Source organism: Paramacrobiotus metropolitanus, unplaced genomic scaffold, assembly GCF_019649055.1.
Source record: "Paramacrobiotus metropolitanus isolate TYO unplaced genomic scaffold, Prichtersi_v1.0 Parri_scaffold0000040, whole genome shotgun sequence".
NCBI classification, from domain to species: Eukaryota; Metazoa; Tardigrada; class Eutardigrada; order Parachela; family Macrobiotidae; genus Paramacrobiotus; species Paramacrobiotus metropolitanus.
The window spans coordinates 286,719-304,094 of NW_026570260.1; the positions used below are offsets into that span (position 1 = coordinate 286,719).

At 50.1% G+C, this 17,376-nt stretch overlaps 3 protein-coding genes across 5 annotated transcripts; all 3 read left to right on the plus strand.

Moving 5' to 3' along the window:
- The first annotated feature begins 57 nt into the window (after positions 1-57).
- LOC129590361 (integrator complex subunit 1-like) lies at positions 58-6,772 on the plus strand. 2 transcript variants are annotated; one of them, XM_055485551.1, is made up of 23 exons: positions 58-417; positions 552-587; positions 652-996; positions 1,288-1,496; positions 1,580-1,729; positions 1,801-1,957; positions 2,013-2,199; positions 2,261-2,318; positions 2,376-2,489; positions 2,552-2,703; positions 2,764-2,917; positions 2,973-3,264; positions 3,323-3,515; positions 3,571-3,716; positions 3,794-3,991; positions 4,056-4,192; positions 4,250-4,377; positions 4,459-5,164; positions 5,225-5,260; positions 5,323-5,622; positions 5,685-5,805; positions 5,865-6,096; positions 6,283-6,772. In XM_055485551.1, exons 1-23 carry the CDS (start codon positions 372-374, stop codon positions 6,485-6,487), a joined length of 4,302 nt encoding a protein of 1,433 aa, XP_055341526.1. In that variant the 5' UTR covers positions 58-371; the 3' UTR covers positions 6,488-6,772. The 2 variants fall into 2 exon arrangements, with proteins under 2 accessions (XP_055341526.1, XP_055341528.1); XM_055485553.1 differs by having other exon boundaries at positions 555-587.
- A 140-nt stretch (positions 6,773-6,912) lies between these two features.
- On the plus strand, positions 6,913-14,459 carry LOC129590440 (proteasome activator complex subunit 4A-like). Of its 2 annotated transcripts, XM_055485667.1 has the most exons (11): positions 6,913-7,133; positions 7,279-7,397; positions 7,617-8,209; positions 8,600-9,939; positions 9,999-10,238; positions 10,307-10,598; positions 10,666-11,077; positions 11,139-12,608; positions 12,691-13,172; positions 13,235-13,540; positions 13,598-14,459. In XM_055485667.1, the coding sequence occupies exons 3-11, from the start codon at positions 7,646-7,648 to the stop codon at positions 14,012-14,014; spliced, it is 5,523 nt and encodes a 1,840-aa protein (XP_055341642.1). In that variant the 5' UTR covers positions 6,913-7,133; positions 7,279-7,397; positions 7,617-7,645; the 3' UTR covers positions 14,015-14,459. The 2 variants fall into 2 exon arrangements, with proteins under 2 accessions (XP_055341642.1, XP_055341641.1); XM_055485666.1 differs by lacking the exon at positions 6,913-7,133 and having other exon boundaries at positions 7,152-7,397.
- Positions 14,460-14,757: 298 nt separating this feature from the next.
- LOC129590482 (cytochrome P450 2B4-like) lies at positions 14,758-17,154 on the plus strand. The gene is made up of 3 exons (XM_055485739.1): positions 14,758-15,441; positions 15,548-16,131; positions 16,194-17,154. The coding sequence occupies exons 1-3, from the start codon at positions 15,060-15,062 to the stop codon at positions 16,743-16,745; spliced, it is 1,518 nt and encodes a 505-aa protein (XP_055341714.1). The 5' UTR covers positions 14,758-15,059; the 3' UTR covers positions 16,746-17,154.
- The last annotated feature ends 222 nt before the right edge of the window (positions 17,155-17,376 follow it).

Genomic DNA, 17,376 nt, shown 5'->3' on the forward strand with positions numbered 1-17,376 from the left:
GTTTTATTCGTGTGTATGATGATGTATCGTTCAGAGTTTGACTTATGTCACTTATCACTTATGATTTCTGAGTGTTGGTATTTTAAGTCTGTGAAAAGTGCGCTCTTCTAGTACGTAATTTTTCCAACATTTTTGGCAGGAAGCCGCAGGATTGTGCCCTGAAACTTGCTCATCATCGTGTTGTTCTCATATCATATTCGACTGAAACTGAGAAACTGAACGGGCTTGAGTCAAGTTTGCTAATCCTGAGACCGCGAGCGAAAATGGTGGCTCGATAACCCGAAATTCGTCTGTAGCAACACTTTTGCAATTTCGCTGGCTTTCATGCCTTTCAATTGTCAGTTAGGAGTCTTGTAGCTCTAACTGTTGAAATGAGCGGGGACTTAGGTGGATCCCGGCGACCTCCCACAGGAAAAGGTAAGAGAGAGCAAGATTGTGCCGTTGTGCGTCTCACTTGCTTCTTGATCTGGCAAGCAGCAAGCTGACAGCTCAGAGCTGAATACTTCTTTTGCCGAACAGGAATGGACACTAACTATGCATTTCCTTTTTAGCAGGTGGTGCGTCCAGTCAGCCAGTATTTGCTCTTGGTAAACCTCGCCATTTCTGTGCATGCAGCTTTTTATCGCAGATTGGAAGCCCTTTTTGTTGCAGGGAAGAAGCCACATGTACCGTCTGCAGCGCCGACGGCGGCTGCCATGGCGACGCAGCCGTCGCGCAGTGGCCTCTTCTCCAACACCGACGCTGTCCAGCCCAGTTCCGGGGTGTCGGCAGCGCGCAAAGCTCTCTTCTCCACCGGTCCCAGTCAGCCTGTCTCGTCGACGGTGGCCAAGTCGCACTTGTCGCAGAAAGATTCGCTGAAGAGCAAGATTCACGCCGGGGCGCGCACATCGCAGCCAGTCTCCTCCGCCGCCGCCGCGTTGCACCGAGCTCCGGCCTTCCGTCAGGACCAAGCGCACAGACCTGACCATTCCGACTGGCACCGACAGGCACAAGACAGTAAGAATTCGTAGGCGAATAGCTTTTTCGAATTGTTTCGGCAATCGGCCTCAGGATTGTCCTTTTAATTTTTTGTTTAATTTTCTTCTCTGTATTTTGCCACTTTGTGAGTATACACTATACAGCCGTATTCATTTATCTGGTTTTGGAGGTTGAAATATGAACTTCAGAATTTAGAGTAATGAGCATCATAAGCTAATTCTTCAACGTATAAAAGTATTCGACTTTCCGCAGCTGGTTTTACTGGGCTGCAGTGAAAACGGCCTGAAATTTTTTTCTTACAATTGTTAGCGGACGGGAAAAGCCTGGCCACAGTGAGCAGACAAGTGGTCTCCGGGGAATGTTCGATGAGCGATGAAAAGTTATGCGCACTGATCTGCGGTGCCATCCGGCAGCTGCACCAAAACCGCCACAAGGACGTGGATGAATTGATGTTGCTCTCTTTATCACGCCTGGCTACGGTCAGACCGGAATTATTCCGCAACAACACCGTCCTCACGGTAGACGCTCCCCGTTAAATACATGTACCCTTTGTACGTATGTCGATAGGTGTAATAGGAAAATAAATTGTTGTTTTTGGCAGGCGCTAATGTCCTTGATTAAACGCGACCCCGTGTACAACTCATCGATGGGCTACAAGAGCAAGAGCACCATTATCAACTGCATGATTGGCGCCAGTCTGCTTTACACAGTGCTGCAGGACATTCCGCGCTGGCCGGCAGCTGTTATGAAGGTTTTCACTGACAACAGAATCCCTGGCTTTTTTCGTTTCGTCCACTTTTAATGTGAAGTTTATTGTTATAGTTATACTTGGAGGATGCCGCGTTCGATCGCCAGTGGGTGGATTTGGCGGAGACTAAAGAATTCGTCCGTGCCATTCGTTTCTCCTTTGGGACGAAAGCTCCCAGTCTGGCCACGCCCGCCGTGGCTGAAGTGGCGGAAACTAGTCAGCCCAAACCGGGTTGGTTGTTTAATAATCACATATAGCGCTTTGTTGATGAATGAGTACTGTTTAGGACAAAGCCCGCGGCATCTGCAGCCGGAAGACGCCGAACGCCTTGGTCGCGCCTCACCGTCTTTACTCACTAACCGAGCGCCTTCGCCATCGTTCTCCACAGGCACCGGCGACGATTCTATGTCCGATAGCAATTTGTCCGCTTCTGGCTCGATAGTTAAAGATGCACCTTCTGTTCGCACTGATCGGTACATCTGCGTGATCGCTTGCTTTTCGTTTGTGAATGTTCTTACAATCGTTTTCACTTAGGTTTGCAGATTTGCGCGCCGACATTCCGCAGATGATCATGGAAGTGACTAACGCTTTCGTAAGTGTTTTTTCTGGCAGTTTTGAAACATGAGTATCCGGAGTTTTCTTGCCATAGAGAGGCACAGACGGCGGGAAGAACATGATCCGCCTGTTAATTAGCACGGCAGGTGTCGCCGTAACTCGCCAGTACGCCATGCAGCGCATCGACGGTTGGATGACCAATTCTAAGGTACGAGAACATTAAGCTTCCTTACGATTGACTAATGATCGGTAACTGACTTTTGCCTGTAGACTGCCAGTGCGGCCATGTCCTTGATGGCCACAGTGTGCGCCAACTGCACAGTCAGCTCAAACACAGACGAAGACCTGAACGTGATTTCCATGTTTCTGAAGACCCGGTGCAAAGGAAAACCAGCGATTGATAATTATCTCCTATGCTTGCAGTAAGTTCGGTGGCAAAATTTTATCCTGAGGCTTCTTATGGCTGTTAATGCATTTTGCAGTGAATTGTTGGAACGTAATTCCGATAACCTGCAAGTCGTTTTAAAGATGATTTTCGAGACGGAGCTGGCCGACGCGGCTATTAACAAACGCACCCCGTGGACTATGATCGTCATGGCGGCAACCATGCGCTATAAACCCTTGGAATCTGCTGTGGTATGCCTTCTAAGGAGGGTGTTAATGAATAAGTAGTCATGTTATTTTTTTGTAGATTGCGGGCAATCTTTTTGCCACTCTTATCGTCAATCCGGTGGAGGACTACACTCGCCATTTGAAGGTCATCATGCACGAACTGGTGAAGACGTACAAGACGGATGTACGACAGGAGAAATTCATCATGTCGATGCTGACGGGCAAAGCGCTGTCCAACCAGACAATGCTTACTCAGCTCCGCTTGGAGGATCAAGGCAATCGCGATAAGAAGCTACTGGCGCTGCTGGACATTGTGCTAGCGGCGGAAGTGCTGATGCTGCTGACGCGCTTCAAAGAGGACTTGGCCAGTGGTGCGAATGCTTAGCATCGCCACAAACGTATCTTTGACTGATGCGTGAATTATTGCAGGCAATTCCGACGCTTTTGTCACGGCCTTGGCGCCATTGCAAAGCATTACTGTGGAGTTCGTGAAGACCACGGCCAAAAAATGGTTCGGGCCCACTAACGACACCATTCGCGTGGCTTTGCGCAAGATCTTCCTTCTGGACAAACCCAACACGTTTCAAGTTATGGATAAATGGCCGACGGAACACGAAAGAAAGTATGCTAATTTTAGCGGCCTTGTTGCAGAACGCTGTACAGCTTGTTTGTTTCAGTACATTTTTCAAATGGGCCGCGCGAGTCCCTGTGACCGCGCACACCATCACGCAGATCCAACTGCTGATGGCCTCTTGTGAACCGTTGACCTGTTTGGAGATGCTGGAGACAGTTCTCGTCCGAGCACTGGGTTTGCGCGCAGAAAGTGCGTGCTTTCTTATTATTTTTTAAGACTGTGAACCGTTTACAAAGAAGCACACAATTAAACTGGTTTTCTGACAGATTACGAAGCTATCCGCATTGGCGAATTGATACAGAGCGGCATCATCGAATCGCTCTTCCAATTGGGCATTTACCGTGTTCCCGAAAACGCCGTCTTTCCTCCCAAGTACCGGGTGCCCCAATTGATTCGCCGTGATATCTTCTGGCAGTGCTGGAAAATTATTTTGCTTCTGGGATCGGCTGATCCAGCGCACTTTGGTAGGAACGCATTGGGAACAGTTTTTGCTTCTCAGTAACGGATTGTCATTTTCGACGAAAATAGGGAAATTCATCTGGGAGCGGTTTCCCACAGCCCGCGCTCTGATGCAGATGCTCATCATCAGCCGCTACGAGTTTCCGCCGGAAACCATGACTACACCGGAAAAGACTAGTCGATTCTTTTTGGATCGGGAGCAAAAAGTACTCTGATGCAAAGTGCAATAGTTGACATTGGTTTTATTTGCTTCGCTTTATCAGTTAGCGGAAGACGAGAAAAAAGTCATCGTGGAGCTGGAAAACCGTCTGGCTGGTGGGAACGCCAAAAATATTATTGTTTCTGATGTTAACGCGAAACTGCCAAAAGACTATACACGTTACGACATAAGGTGAAGATTTGGTCGGCAACTGACTATATTTTTGGTGCAGATAATTATAAAACGCATGGTGTTCAACATTCTGTTACGCAGTGGACCTTTGCGTTGTCCACCGGAATCTTTTCTGGGTGCCCTGGAAAAATTGAACAAACAGCTGGAGCTGGGGAAGCTGCTGTCGGGATGCCGCGATCCGGATTTCCTAATCGAGATCCTTAGCGAAAAGGGCACCGCCGCTAGCTTGCCCTGGCTGCTGGAGCTGACCACCAGTGCCAAGTCCATGTTCGACGTTCTTCCCGTGGAGTGCGTCTGCGAAATGCTCTCCAACAGTCTGCTGAAGAAGCCCATGGGAGCGGCCGACAAACGCGATCAGGACTTCCGGAAATGCTGCAATCTGGCGCTGCGTCTCAGTGATTCCATCATTGGGGCCAATGTGGACTACAGTAATGCCACCAAGACGGTGAACTTCTTCAGCGATCGGCTAGCCAGTGAGACGGCCTTGGAGCGGGACAATGCCAAGGTGGCGCTGGAGATCTTTTTCGACCCCGACAAAATTGAATCGGCGTTGGCTAATCTGTGGGGACTATCAGACAGTGAGACCGTTAGTGAAGGTTCCAGTGAACGGATCATTCCAGAGCCGCGCGTTAGGCAGGGTATCAGCATTGAGGCGGCTCTCATGAAAGTTAGCCCGGATGCCTGGTGTCCGCCGTCAGTAACGATGCCGAAGGAAACACGAATGAGCTATATGGAGAAGTTCAAGTGGCTCTTGACGGACATTCCTGCCCGGAGCACCGATTTTGAGGTGCGCTGTTAACTGAAACAATGGATGTTTGTAATTCAATGTTAATTTGCCGCTTTTTAGATGCTGCGAAACGATTTGTGTTTGCATCTGGCAAAGGTGAGTTTAGTTGATTAATTGGTCATTTGCTGAGAACAATATTTAATGGAAGTGTATGGAAGGCCATCGAAGTGGAATGTGACACGGAGTCAATCTGCGCCTACCTGGAATTCATTTCGTGCTACGCCCAGTATCCCCCAGCGGAGCGCATCAAGGACTACATTGTGATGCAGGTTGTGGCTGATTTACTCGTTAATCGACGCGATTTGCGCGACGCGGTCTTGCTGCTGGGCACCGGCGCGTTGACGGAGGCGGAATGCCACCGTGTACAAGATCACCTCGTTAAGTATTTCGAAATATTCCTCGGAATGGCTTACGACGACTTCCCGGAGAAGTTCGCGTCTTTTGTCGACAACGGATTGGTCAGTTACACTCGTAGTGCATGGTGCCCGTCAAACGTGAAGATGTTTTCTTTATTGTACAGTTTCTTAACGATCCGCTGTTGCGCATACATTACGGAGCGGGAGAAAATCGCCGGACATACTGCCTGACTTCGAAAACCGGTCGAGCACTGCCCACATTGTTGGCACTCGTCGGTGATACGGGTCAGTATGATACTCTTCGTCCGGTCCCTCTCGCCGTTGAACTAAATGGTACTTTGCAGAGAGCCGCGGTAACGAGGTGTTGTTGCCGTTTTGTTTGAACTCCAATCTGATTCACTCCGCCGTCACCTGGATGACGCGGGAGCCGGCGGAGATCATGACTGACGCGGTACGGGAAGTAATCTTCCAGTTTTCACGGGTGAACGCCCTGGTGGACATGGCCCTCGCTGACGTCTCTGACGAGACATTAATTCGCCAGATCTGTCGGGAGAATATACCGCTGGACAATCTACGGTGAATGCACGCTATGACTTTATATTCAAAATAGCTTTAATAATTTAAAAGAGTTGAAAATAAAACAATTAATCAAATAACGCAGTGATATAATGAATTAAAATCCACTATTACTGTCCACTGATGTCCAAAATCCACTGTTAAATGTATAATGCACTGACCGTCGCTGTTGTGGTGTGTCTGCAGAAGGATGGTGAGCGCCGTGAATATCAAGAACCACACTACGCTGGCCAGTTTGAAGCATTTTGTGCGGCAGCATGTGCTGACCTCAACCGCTACTCTGGAGTGTCGGCTGGCGCAGGGACTCACTCTGGATGATCCCGTGCACGCCCTCATCCACAGCACGCTGACAACAGCTCGCAACCCTTTCGCTGTCCCCTTCACTTTCTGATAAGTTAGCTGTGTTTCGCTTCGGCTCTGGCGGCAGAGCTTCAAAGAATCTAACGATGATGACGCGGAGCTGCGATGGTTCTGTTCTTTTGTTGTTGGTTATTTTGAGTGCAGTAAGTAATGTGCAATGGCCATTGCTACGGCAGTTGACGCCAATGTTGGGAGATGTCATGTGATATTCGCTTTTGGATATTTTCTTTTTTTATGAGGCATCATCGAGGAAACCGAGTTTTTTTGTAATGCTGTTTTTGTGACGGCAGAAACAAGAGCTTTGCCAGATGCTGTACTGTGTTTTTATTACGAATTACGATGAAAATCGTAGCCTAATATACAGTGATACTCATGGTACGAGTATGGTATCCTCCCGCCGTCCATGTGGCGATCGTTTGGCGTTTACACATCTGGTGGCAGATCGCATTATTTTCTAGGTTTTAGTGCTGTTGATTTTATCTATTTAGATTATATTTTTAATTTCTAGGAGCAGTACTTTCCTTTAGCAAAAACTTTATAGCAGATAGATTAAAAAGGGTCGAAGACGGCAGTCCGTGATTGATGCAATCATGCAAATGTGGGCGTTAGGAAAGGTGTGCGATGATACGGTGAAATTACGAATTCCTGCTGATTCACGATGAGTTCGTATACGTACTGTAAGTCTGTAATAACGCCATATTACGGTTTTAACTTGGAAGCTGTGAGTCTCCTTGACTTTCAGTTTTAACAGCTGATCAGTGATAACTTGCCCATCTTTGAGATGATTTTTGTTTTCGTTCAATAGCAGACTCTCATTCTTAGGATTGTGTTTGTTGTGTTTATTCCGTCTCTGATTTGAATCCGTAAATCGTGTAAAATCCGCCATCATTGTGTGGGACGCTGAGTTGACTTGTTTATATTTCACGCAGACCAGGACCAAGGTGAGTGATAGGATAAGTCACTGATTAAGTACAGTACTGGAAGTTTGGAACTATAAGGTAGACACAGCTAAATTACTGTATTTTCTGCAGCTGCAGTTATGCTGTGGAAGTTATGGCTTTGCAGTTATCTATATTCTGCAGAAAATACTGCAGCATCGCGTATAGGCAACAGTGAGCCAAGCAGCTGGCGGACGGTATAAGGCGCTTTTTTTATTTTAGTGAGTCCTCTTCGACTAGTCGCGGCCGTCATGTCGGCTGAGAAGACCACCAAGGTCCTGCCAGAGAACCCCGACTCCTCCCGCCACCCCTCGGTGCGCCCGTCCCCCGCGCGGCCCCTCAACATGGAAACGGACGCGGAGCCGCGTCCGCGCACTTCCGCCGTGCCCCTGCACAGCCAGGTCTCCTCCACTTCCGACCCCGCCCGCCGCGTCGACATGTACAACCGCTTCCTGGCCTACCCGGTGGACGCGGAGGCCGACGCCTGGTTCGCCGAGACCAAGGCCAACCTGGCCAAGTGTCTGCTGGAGGCGGATTACCGGCCGGGACTCTTCTTCTGGACGACGCGGCTGGAGGCCTATGTGGCGCTGTACGGGCGCCGTTTCAGTAAGGCCGACCATGTGCTGCTGGTGGAGATGTATTTGGCGCTGCTGCTGGACCCCGACATGGAGCCCAGTCTCGTCTCGCGCTTCGCCAAGGTGGTTGCGCTCCTCCTGAGGAAGCTGGAGCTCCTCAAGCCCGAGGACCTCACCATTGAGTGGCGCCCGCTGTACAAGCTCTTCCAGCGCGTTCATCCTTCCACTGATCAGCTTCATGTGAGTCCTTAAGTTCTCATTCTGCCACTTTCGAATGTTAAGTCTGTTTGTTTTCTCTCTTATTAAGGATAACCCTATAGTTTGCATCCTGCTAGTATTTTTTCATCTGTACTTGAATTTAATCATATAGATTGCCTATATAAGGCTGCTTTAAGTAGCCGTATTTTTTTTCCGCCGGTATTTTCTTTATGCTACTTTTTCTTTGAAATCATATGTTTTGATACAAATACTTGCAGTGATTCACAAAATTTTAATAAATAAATAAGGTTGCTTTTAAATGGGTATTTCGGTAGCAGGTTTGCTACTAGTTCCAGAAAACGCTGTTAATTATGGTAGCTTGATATTTAAACCGGCTAAAAGTGTATTTCCCATGCTTTTTTCATATATTAGGGCGTTTTTTACTGGCCGGAGAAACTGGACGATAAGCTGCGGGAGCTGATCGGGTTCTGCCGGTATTACTTCCCACTGTCAGCCACTCAGGAGATGCTGGACGAATTTCGCCCGATGCTGTGCCCCTTCGACGATCAGATGAGCACGGCCATGGACTACCTCTCCATGTTTCTGCCCACTATGCTCAAGCCCCACCAAGCCCAGTACGGCTACGAGTTGTGGCTAGAGGAATTCCTCAATATCTGGCTGGCCTTCCACGGCGTTCCCGCCTGGGAGATGTCCATGCTACAGTTGTTTTCGCGAGCTGCTGCCGAGAACATCGGCTACATCCAGTGGGAGAAATATGTGGCGGCCATCTTTACTAAATTCCTGCGCACCTTGGAACTGCCGGTGGGAAAAAAGCAGCTGCAGCTGGTCTACTCCAACGACTCGTTTGATGAATCCTCCGCCGTTCTGTGGCCGGTGGCTATGATCCACAACGAAAAGTGCCTTCAGGCGCTGGAAGTGCTTTTCCGCTCCGTGGAGTCATATTTTCACCCTTCCAACTATGGCAACTGGACCGATAAGCTCAGCCAGACCCTCATGTTCCTTCCCATGGGCATGGTGGCCCGACTCCAGCTCGAGCGCTTCCGTCCCAAAGACTGGATGCCGGAGATCCCCCCGGAAGCCTGTCTATCCGACGACACCGTCCGCCGCTTTGTGCGCGCCTTCAAACCGCTGGCGCTGCTCAATCTCTTTAACAAGTCCGCTCCTGAGGAAGCGGCTATCGCCATTCAGCAACTGGCGCTTTTGGCACCTGAAGAGATCTTCCCTGATTTACTGGATAAATTCTATTCCTCGGTGGAGAACATGGTGGAACCCCTGCGCTTTCAGGCCATCGTGGCGGCACTGTCAGCTTCATTGCCGTTTCTCTTCAACTACAAGGACGGTCGGAAGCACGTGGTGCCGCTGATGCTTGCACTGCTCCCAGGCATTGACTCCAACGATGTACGCAAGACGGTGAGCACGCTGGGCTTTTTTTCCACCATCGCCACCATGATTCCGCTGCGCCCATGCTACGACCAAGCGGATTCTGCGCAGGTGACTAGCGACGATCGTGAAGTGTGCGGCCAGACGGCGGAATTTGAGAACATCCTGCTGCAGCTGTTGGACAAATGTCTGGCCATGCTGGACAATTTCGCGGTGGAGCCGGGGGCGCGGACAGATCATATGAAGGGAGTGGGACTGGAGGCTAACATGGAGGAGAAGATCGTGAAGATGCGGATGGAGATGCTGTGGTTTGCCATTTTGACGCAGGTCGACGACAACACAGCGCAGTTATTGGCTGATAAACTGTACTCGTAAGTGTTACGCACGCCTCACCGCTCTAATCGTCGTAATGTTGATCGTTTGTGTGCAGAGCCGCGTCATCCCGAATCTATCCGGTGCAACAGTTGGGTGCCTCGCTCGTCAGCTACATGTGCACCGTGGTGATGCGCCTGCGACCGGAAATCGGCAAAACCCGGCTTCTGCACGCATGTATCCGTCTGCTGGAGATTCGCCTGGCGGAGCGGGACAACGTGATGGACTTAACCAATCTGGACGATGAGCTGTTGTGGTCATTGAAACTGGTCGGCGATGTTGTGGCCAGCTCCGGAAAGTAAGCTAATTGACCCTTCGCTTGGCGACTGTTTTCGTTGTACAGCGTACTGATGTAATGAATTGTAGGCACGTGCTGGACTATGTAGACCGCATCCGCAGCATTTTGCGACAGACGCTGATGATGAAGTGCAACAGCGGCCATCGTTACGCCTGCATCATCGCCCGCGCCGTCCTCATCACCCTCCTCCGCACGTATCCCATCAATTACTACGAAGCTCCAGAGAAAATCTTCCCGGATTTCCCCGCGAAACTGTCGACGTTGGATCTGTGGGGAAAGCGCGTGCAGCCGGAAGATGTGCATGTGCAGTGGTATGTTCCCGAAGCGCAAACCGTTGCCGTCTGTGCCGGCTTCTTTCAGGTATACCGTGCAGCCTGTTGTGCGATTGGCAGTCTAAGCCAGTCTTTAAGCAATGCTGTGATTTTAGGAGTTTGCGTCGGAGGCTTTGGATTTGCTGAATCAGTACGCCAGTGGCGGTGTCAGCCTGGAGGACAAGAAGATCCAAAAATGCTTGCATGTGCTAGAAGCCACACTAGTCGGGGTGATCTCCCACTGCGGCTTCGATTTCGATGAAATGGTGGCGCTGCCGGGCTATGATTTGACGTATCCGCAGGAGGATTTGCCCAAGATCAGCGGGACAAAACAAGAAGAAATACTGCTGAACGGGCAGCCTGTGCGGAAAGTCCTGGCGGAGACGCTGCAACGCGTAGTGGAGCGCGTACTAATGGGGCATCAGGACGAGACTAAATCCCTCAAGAGCGTTCTCGTACTCTACAAAATTATCCTGTTGTCCCGCGGTCCTTCGCCCGAAGACGTGATGTTGTTGGGAGGAACGCTGTGTATGAATTTTCCTATTCGGTGTTAATAATGAACTTGTAGTTAAAGCTTATGTCTTTACAGCGACGATAAAAAATGAACTGCAGAACCGCTTGTCACTCAAGAAATCCCGTTTCCGAATGCTGTACATCGAAAAGGCCCGCATGCAGCATGAGCTACGCGGTGTGTACCAGCGCGCCAGCCGCATGACGGCAACGCGAGTGGCCATTCTCAAAGTCATTGTCCGTTTGGCGGTGTCGCGCTACAAGGAAGTGCGGAGTAATGCGCAGACCCTGTTCGCCGAAGTTACCGGCCAACTGAATCTGGCTTATCGCTACGTTCTGCCTGATATTTTGCATTATCTGGCGGACTCCAAGAGCAAGACTGATGACAACGATGCTCAACTTAAAGGATGCTTGTACCTCATACTCGGCAGTAAAAATTTATCGCTCCTTCTCAAACACGACTGGGACACCATTCGCCGCGTCGTTCCCGCCGTTGTGGAGGCGCAGCACTCAGAGAATGCCACGGTGTCGTTGCTGTTTGATGCGTTGAGCGAGAAAGTGGAGACCATGTTCATCACCACGGGACTGGTCATCAAGCCCGCGGTAGACGTAGCGGTCAAGGTGGCCACAGAGATGCTGGGTCTGGAGATAGTCTTCGAGCAGGCGCTGAAGATCGGCCAGCAGAAACTGGAGGTGAAGAACGCCAACAACCTCCGCCTGTACGTGGAGTTGGTTGAACATCTGGTGCAACTACTGAACGCACCGCAAATCCGACTAAAAAACTTCCTCATCGGCCAGGTTTTTCTTAGTTATTTCATTCGAAATGACGTCTTGCCGCCGTTGCGATTGGTACAGTTCACCCTGGAGCATCTCCTTGATTCCAACGATAAAGCCCGTCGCACGAGCCTCCTCATGATGATATCCATAATGCGGGCACTGAAACCGCCTCGCAAGAAGATCCGCATTGAACCCTGCCATGATCTGAACAACCGGCCGCTGCCCCTCCCCACCACTATCGGGATTCGCGAGGATAATCTGTGGGTGTGCGTGGACGAAACGCGTATTCCCACAGCGGAAGCGGATTACGACAACACGGTGTTTATCGACAAAATCTGGCCTGGTTATTACGGCTGGCCCAAGAGCGGGCTGATGGTATCGGCGCCAGCCGCCCAGCAGAGCAGCTGGCAGCGCACCCGTGATCAGATGAAGGACGTTGAGCTGCTGATTTTGGATAAACTGACTGATGAGCAGTGGGTGGCGGCATTGATCAAGTTCCTCGCGGCGGAAGATTTCGCGCACGCTGAATTTGATCAGGAGCACTTTATGATGTTTCGCGGCTGGTTCCGCCATTTCAACAAGGCGGTTGTGCCGCTGTTTTTACAGCATTTGCAACAGTTGGTCAAAAGTCGTGAAGAGCACAGTCAGCGCGCGGCGGCGGAGATCATGACGGCCCTCATCCGCGGGTCGAAACGCTGGCCCTACCGAATGGTCTCCAAGCTGTGGGCCGATTTGGCTCCGCTCATCCAAACCGCGCTGAACAATATTTCTGGTGCGTGAAGTCATTCCTGTCTACGTACAATTTATAAGCAATTACAATGTGCAATTTATCTATGTACAGTTTTAATTTTTAGGAGAGACATTGCCCGATTGGATTGCCTTCGGCACCAACTCCATCGGATATGGTGATATGCGACAAATCTACCCGTTGTTGCGTTCCGTCCTCATCCTTTCTCCGACAGATACGGGCTTTCAGACCAGCTCCAAACTGGCGGTAATCCATGGCATCTTTGAGTGCTCGGACTGGCGCCGGCGGAATCTGCACTACATGGTGCTGGAGATGCTGGAGAGCCGCTTAACAGACAGTTACCGCGACCATGTGGCTTATCTGTTGTCGGTGGCCTTCCGGCACGACATCAACCTGCCCCACATGGACACTCGGCAAGACCAGGGCCCAAAGGCCACCGATTTCTTCAATAAGTACTTTGCGACGTGCTTGAGTCTGCTTGAAGATGAAGGTCACACAACGCTGCAGACGCTAATCCTTTTCAAGACCATCGTCAAAGCCATTGTCACTCATGTCTCATCGTTGGCTACTCTGCGCCCCGATGTTCTGGTAAAGATTGAGCATTTTTTCACCCGATCGCATTGAATTAACAGGCGGTAATTTGGTTACAGCGATATTACCCGTTGTTGTGCCGTTTTGAGAACGATACCCGTGACGCGGATCTGGCCAAGGACTGCATATCCGCCCTGACGTGCTTCTCACAGGTCTTTCTCTCGGAGAACGCCATCCCGCGACTGCTGAGCGAGGTGCACGCGGTCGTGACCAAACCAGATATCCCGTGGCGCGCCCGCGTAGTGGCGTTAGACAATCTGCAAGTATGCATCTTCAACAACCTCCTCACCATCCTGGAGCGGCCGCTGTGGATCCAGGACATCGCCGCTCTGGTGCGGCAGCGTCTGCTCGACGAACAAGTGGAGGTTTGTGCCTATTGGACATGCATTGCTGCGAGATTGTGCATTGTGGAGTTTCTCTAGGTGCGGCAGATGGCGGCGGTAACGCTGACGGGGCTGTTCCAGTGCCAATTCCTGCCGATGAGCCCGGAGGAGCTGGGGGTGTTCCAGCAGTGGGCTAATCTCCAGTTGCCACGCGGCGCAGATAAGACCAGTCCGGAATATCTACAGACGCTGATCCGGCGGCATGCAGGCGTCCTGGGCCTGTCGGCCTGCATCGCTGCCCATCCCTACGATGTGCCGGCCTTCGTGCCCAATGTGCTTATGGCGCTGGGTGAGCACATCAACGATCCGCTGCCCATCAGCCAGACGGTGCGCGCCACCTTCGGGGAATTTCGGCGGACACATCATGATTCGTGGCGGGAGCACAAGGAAAAGTTTTCCGATGACCAGCTGGCTATCCTAACCGATCTGCTTGTTTCGCCCAATTACTATGCTTGAAGTCGTGTGACGCTGTTGGGAAAGTCGGGACAACCTTGATGTCTGCGGGATAATCGTTGAGGAGAGCGCTGCAGAGTAGCTGCTCTGCTTGCACTTTTTATTTGTTTGTTTGTTGATGCTTAGCCTTGCGCGCGAACGATTGATCCTTGATTATCATTCTATATTCAGAGTGTTATCGTTTTGTTAGAATTCTTATTTATTTATTCTTTACATCGGTCTACGTCTGCCATTGATGCTGCATAAATTTGAAGTCAGTTTTACGGTGTTTTGTACTTTGCACTGTTGACGTTTAAGGGTAACTAGTCTATCAGTCCAACAAATTTATTATCGATCAAATCGAAACCGGCAGTGCTGACATGAGTGCACTGGTGTCTGTGCCGATGTGCGCCACACTACGCGGAATGTTGAGATTACAGCGGTTGTTTTGATAACATGGGTGCCGAGACCCTGGCATAGATAAAGTTGAATTATCAACATAATGGTATAACATAAACAAGAAATTAATCGTAATAATTTAATAGGCCGAATTTTAATGTTATTTTCTGCAGTTTCCAAAATAAAATGTTTCCCTTCTGACAAGTGGCAATTTCCGAGTGGCAACTGAAAACACCCTGCACATGAAGATTTTAAATACGAGTTCTTGTCCAATAAGTAGTATTATTAAGTACTTACTAATTTCACGTCTTTATAATTAGCTTGTATTAAGCCAGCATTCGTCCGTTTTCGGTTTGTAACTTTGTACATACATGCTTACGATTAATACACGCCAGGCATGAATACAAACTTCAGCTGAAAATCTGATTAATGTTCCCATACAGCTGATTTAACGTGTGCTGTGCCCTAATGAGAGCATTCAGTGCTCTACTCAAAGAACAAACATGTACAAAGCGTGGTGGTTGAGATGATAACGGTCAGCTATATTACGGCCTTGCCCACGTCCCGCCAGATACAGCACCCAACTAAGCTAAACTAAACCAAACCAGTTCCACTGTTGGATCTATTAGAGACTTTCCGGTCGGATATTACAGTTATTTTCGTGGCGAAAATGACAGTGACCTTTGAAGAAACTGGCGCCGGTTGGACATATGGCGGCGAGAGGATCGTCCTTGCCCTCGTCAGTATCGTGACAGGATGGTTGTTCCTGCAGCGTTTACTGCGCTCCTCCTATCGCCTACCTCCGGGACCGTGGAGTGTGCCCGTGCTGGGCTGTATGCTGTGGATTGACCACAAAGCGCCCTTTCGCACCTTCTCACAGTGGGCCGATAAGTACGGGCGTTTCTTCTACGCCCGTCTGGGCAAAAATCCGGTGTTGGTCATCAATGACGCTACCCTAGTGCGAGAAATATTTTTCAGCGATGCCTTCCAGAAACGGCCACATATGCCTAGCACCACGCAGCGCCTGAAGGAAACGAACGGCCTGCATTGCGGTAGGTTGCAATGCCATTTCCGGTCATTTCTGTCACCTATCTTGTTTGTATACGCATCTGTTATGTCATTAATACAGAAAGCAGAAAGTGGTTGATTTATTATTAGGTTTGATTTTCGATGACGGAGATTCATGGAAAGAACACCGGCGCTTCGTACTGCGCACCCTGAAGGACTTTGGCATGGGTGGGCGGAGCATCGAGGAGAAGGTAGCGGAAGAGGCGGGATATCTACTGGAGCTTCTCCGGGGCACACGGGAGGCGCCCTTCGACAACAAGGTCTTTATCAGCACCGCCGTGGCCAATGTCGTCTCCAACGTGGTGGCTAACCAGCGCTACGACGTCAACAACCCTGAATTTGTGCACCTTCTGAAGGGCATCGCCCATCTTTTCCGTTCCAGTTTCACCAAAACCCTCTTAGGTGCCTATACAGCCCTGAAGGCCATCCCACCTTTTGACGCCGTTTGGCAGAGCAACCAGTCGGCCAAAGATACCATGGCAGCCTTCTTCGGCCGGCAGGTGCAGGAGCACCTGGGCGCTTGGAGGGAGCATGGCGAGAGCGATCTCATCGACGCATATATCACGGCACTGCGGCGGGGGGAATTTGGGACCTTTGCAGAGCGCCAGCTACTATATTTGGTGGAGGATCTCATGTTGGCTGGGTACGAGACCACTACCATCACGTTGCGCTGGGTAAGTCAGTCTCAGCTCATGACAAAGTGACCTTTGTAATTAACTTTCGGGATCCGTTTCAGGCGTTTCTTCTAATGTGCGCGTACCCGGAGGTCCAGGATCGGGTGCAAAAAGAGCTGGATAGCTGCGTTCCCGCCGGTTCCGGTGCACGCCCTTCCGAGCAGCTCTCCCTGCCCTTCACGGAGGCCGTCTTGGCGGAGGTACACCGCTACGCCAGCATCGTTCCCTGGGGAGTCGCGCACGTGGTCTCCGCCGACAGCCAGTTGGAGGGTTATGACGTGCCACGTGGCACCTGGATCTTGCCCAACCTCTACCATATCCATCACGATCCCGCACTCTGGGAAGAGCCGCACCAGTTCCGGCCGGAGCGCTTCCTGACAGCGGATGGCCAGCTGCAGCGGCTACCAGACTACTGGATGCCCTTTGCGGTCGGCAAACGACGATGTCCGGGAGAGAGCCTGGCTCAGGTGGAGTTTCTAATGTTCTTCACGGCGGTATTGCGGAATTTTCGTCTGCAGCTGCCGGGCGGGCCGCAGTCTGCGGATCTGCGCCCGGTGCCAGGCGCCACGTCCGAAACGGTTTTGTATTCGTTAGTGGCCATTCCGCGCTCGTGATGGCGTGCCTTGTCAGACCTGCTTAAAGCTGCTTGCTTTTAATACAAGTTATACTTGCACGTATGTTACAATTTCAGTAATACCACCGACCGCCGTTATGCCTATAATTTTTAAAATCATGGACTTACGACGTGTGAAATCATTTTGACGGTTTTTCCAATTAGCTTAAACACTACTCTAGGTAACGCACGCATAGCCGGCTGTGAGTTGGCTTTTATACCGGTTACTGCATTTGATCTCACGGTTTCATCATGGTCGTCTGGCCCTCTTGCTAACAAGTAACTACATTTTTTAATGTTTTATTTTGAATCACTCTATTTACTCAGTGCCCATCAGCGCAGGCATAATTATGTGATGTGTATAATTGTAGACTTGTAGTCGCTATTGTTGAATAAAAAGAAAAACGTCGCGACATGAGTTCAACAACAATACTTCGTACAAGTACCGAAGTACGTACAGTACTCGTTGTATACGCAGTGCATAATTGTGATTTTATAGCCATGATTTCGGACAAAGGCTTTTATGACTTGACTTTTTTTATCAGCAGTAAGTTCTACTGATCAGCTTTAAAGGAAAAAATCACAATCCACATTGTTTAGTTTGTTAGTCGTAATTCGTAAGCACTACAGTG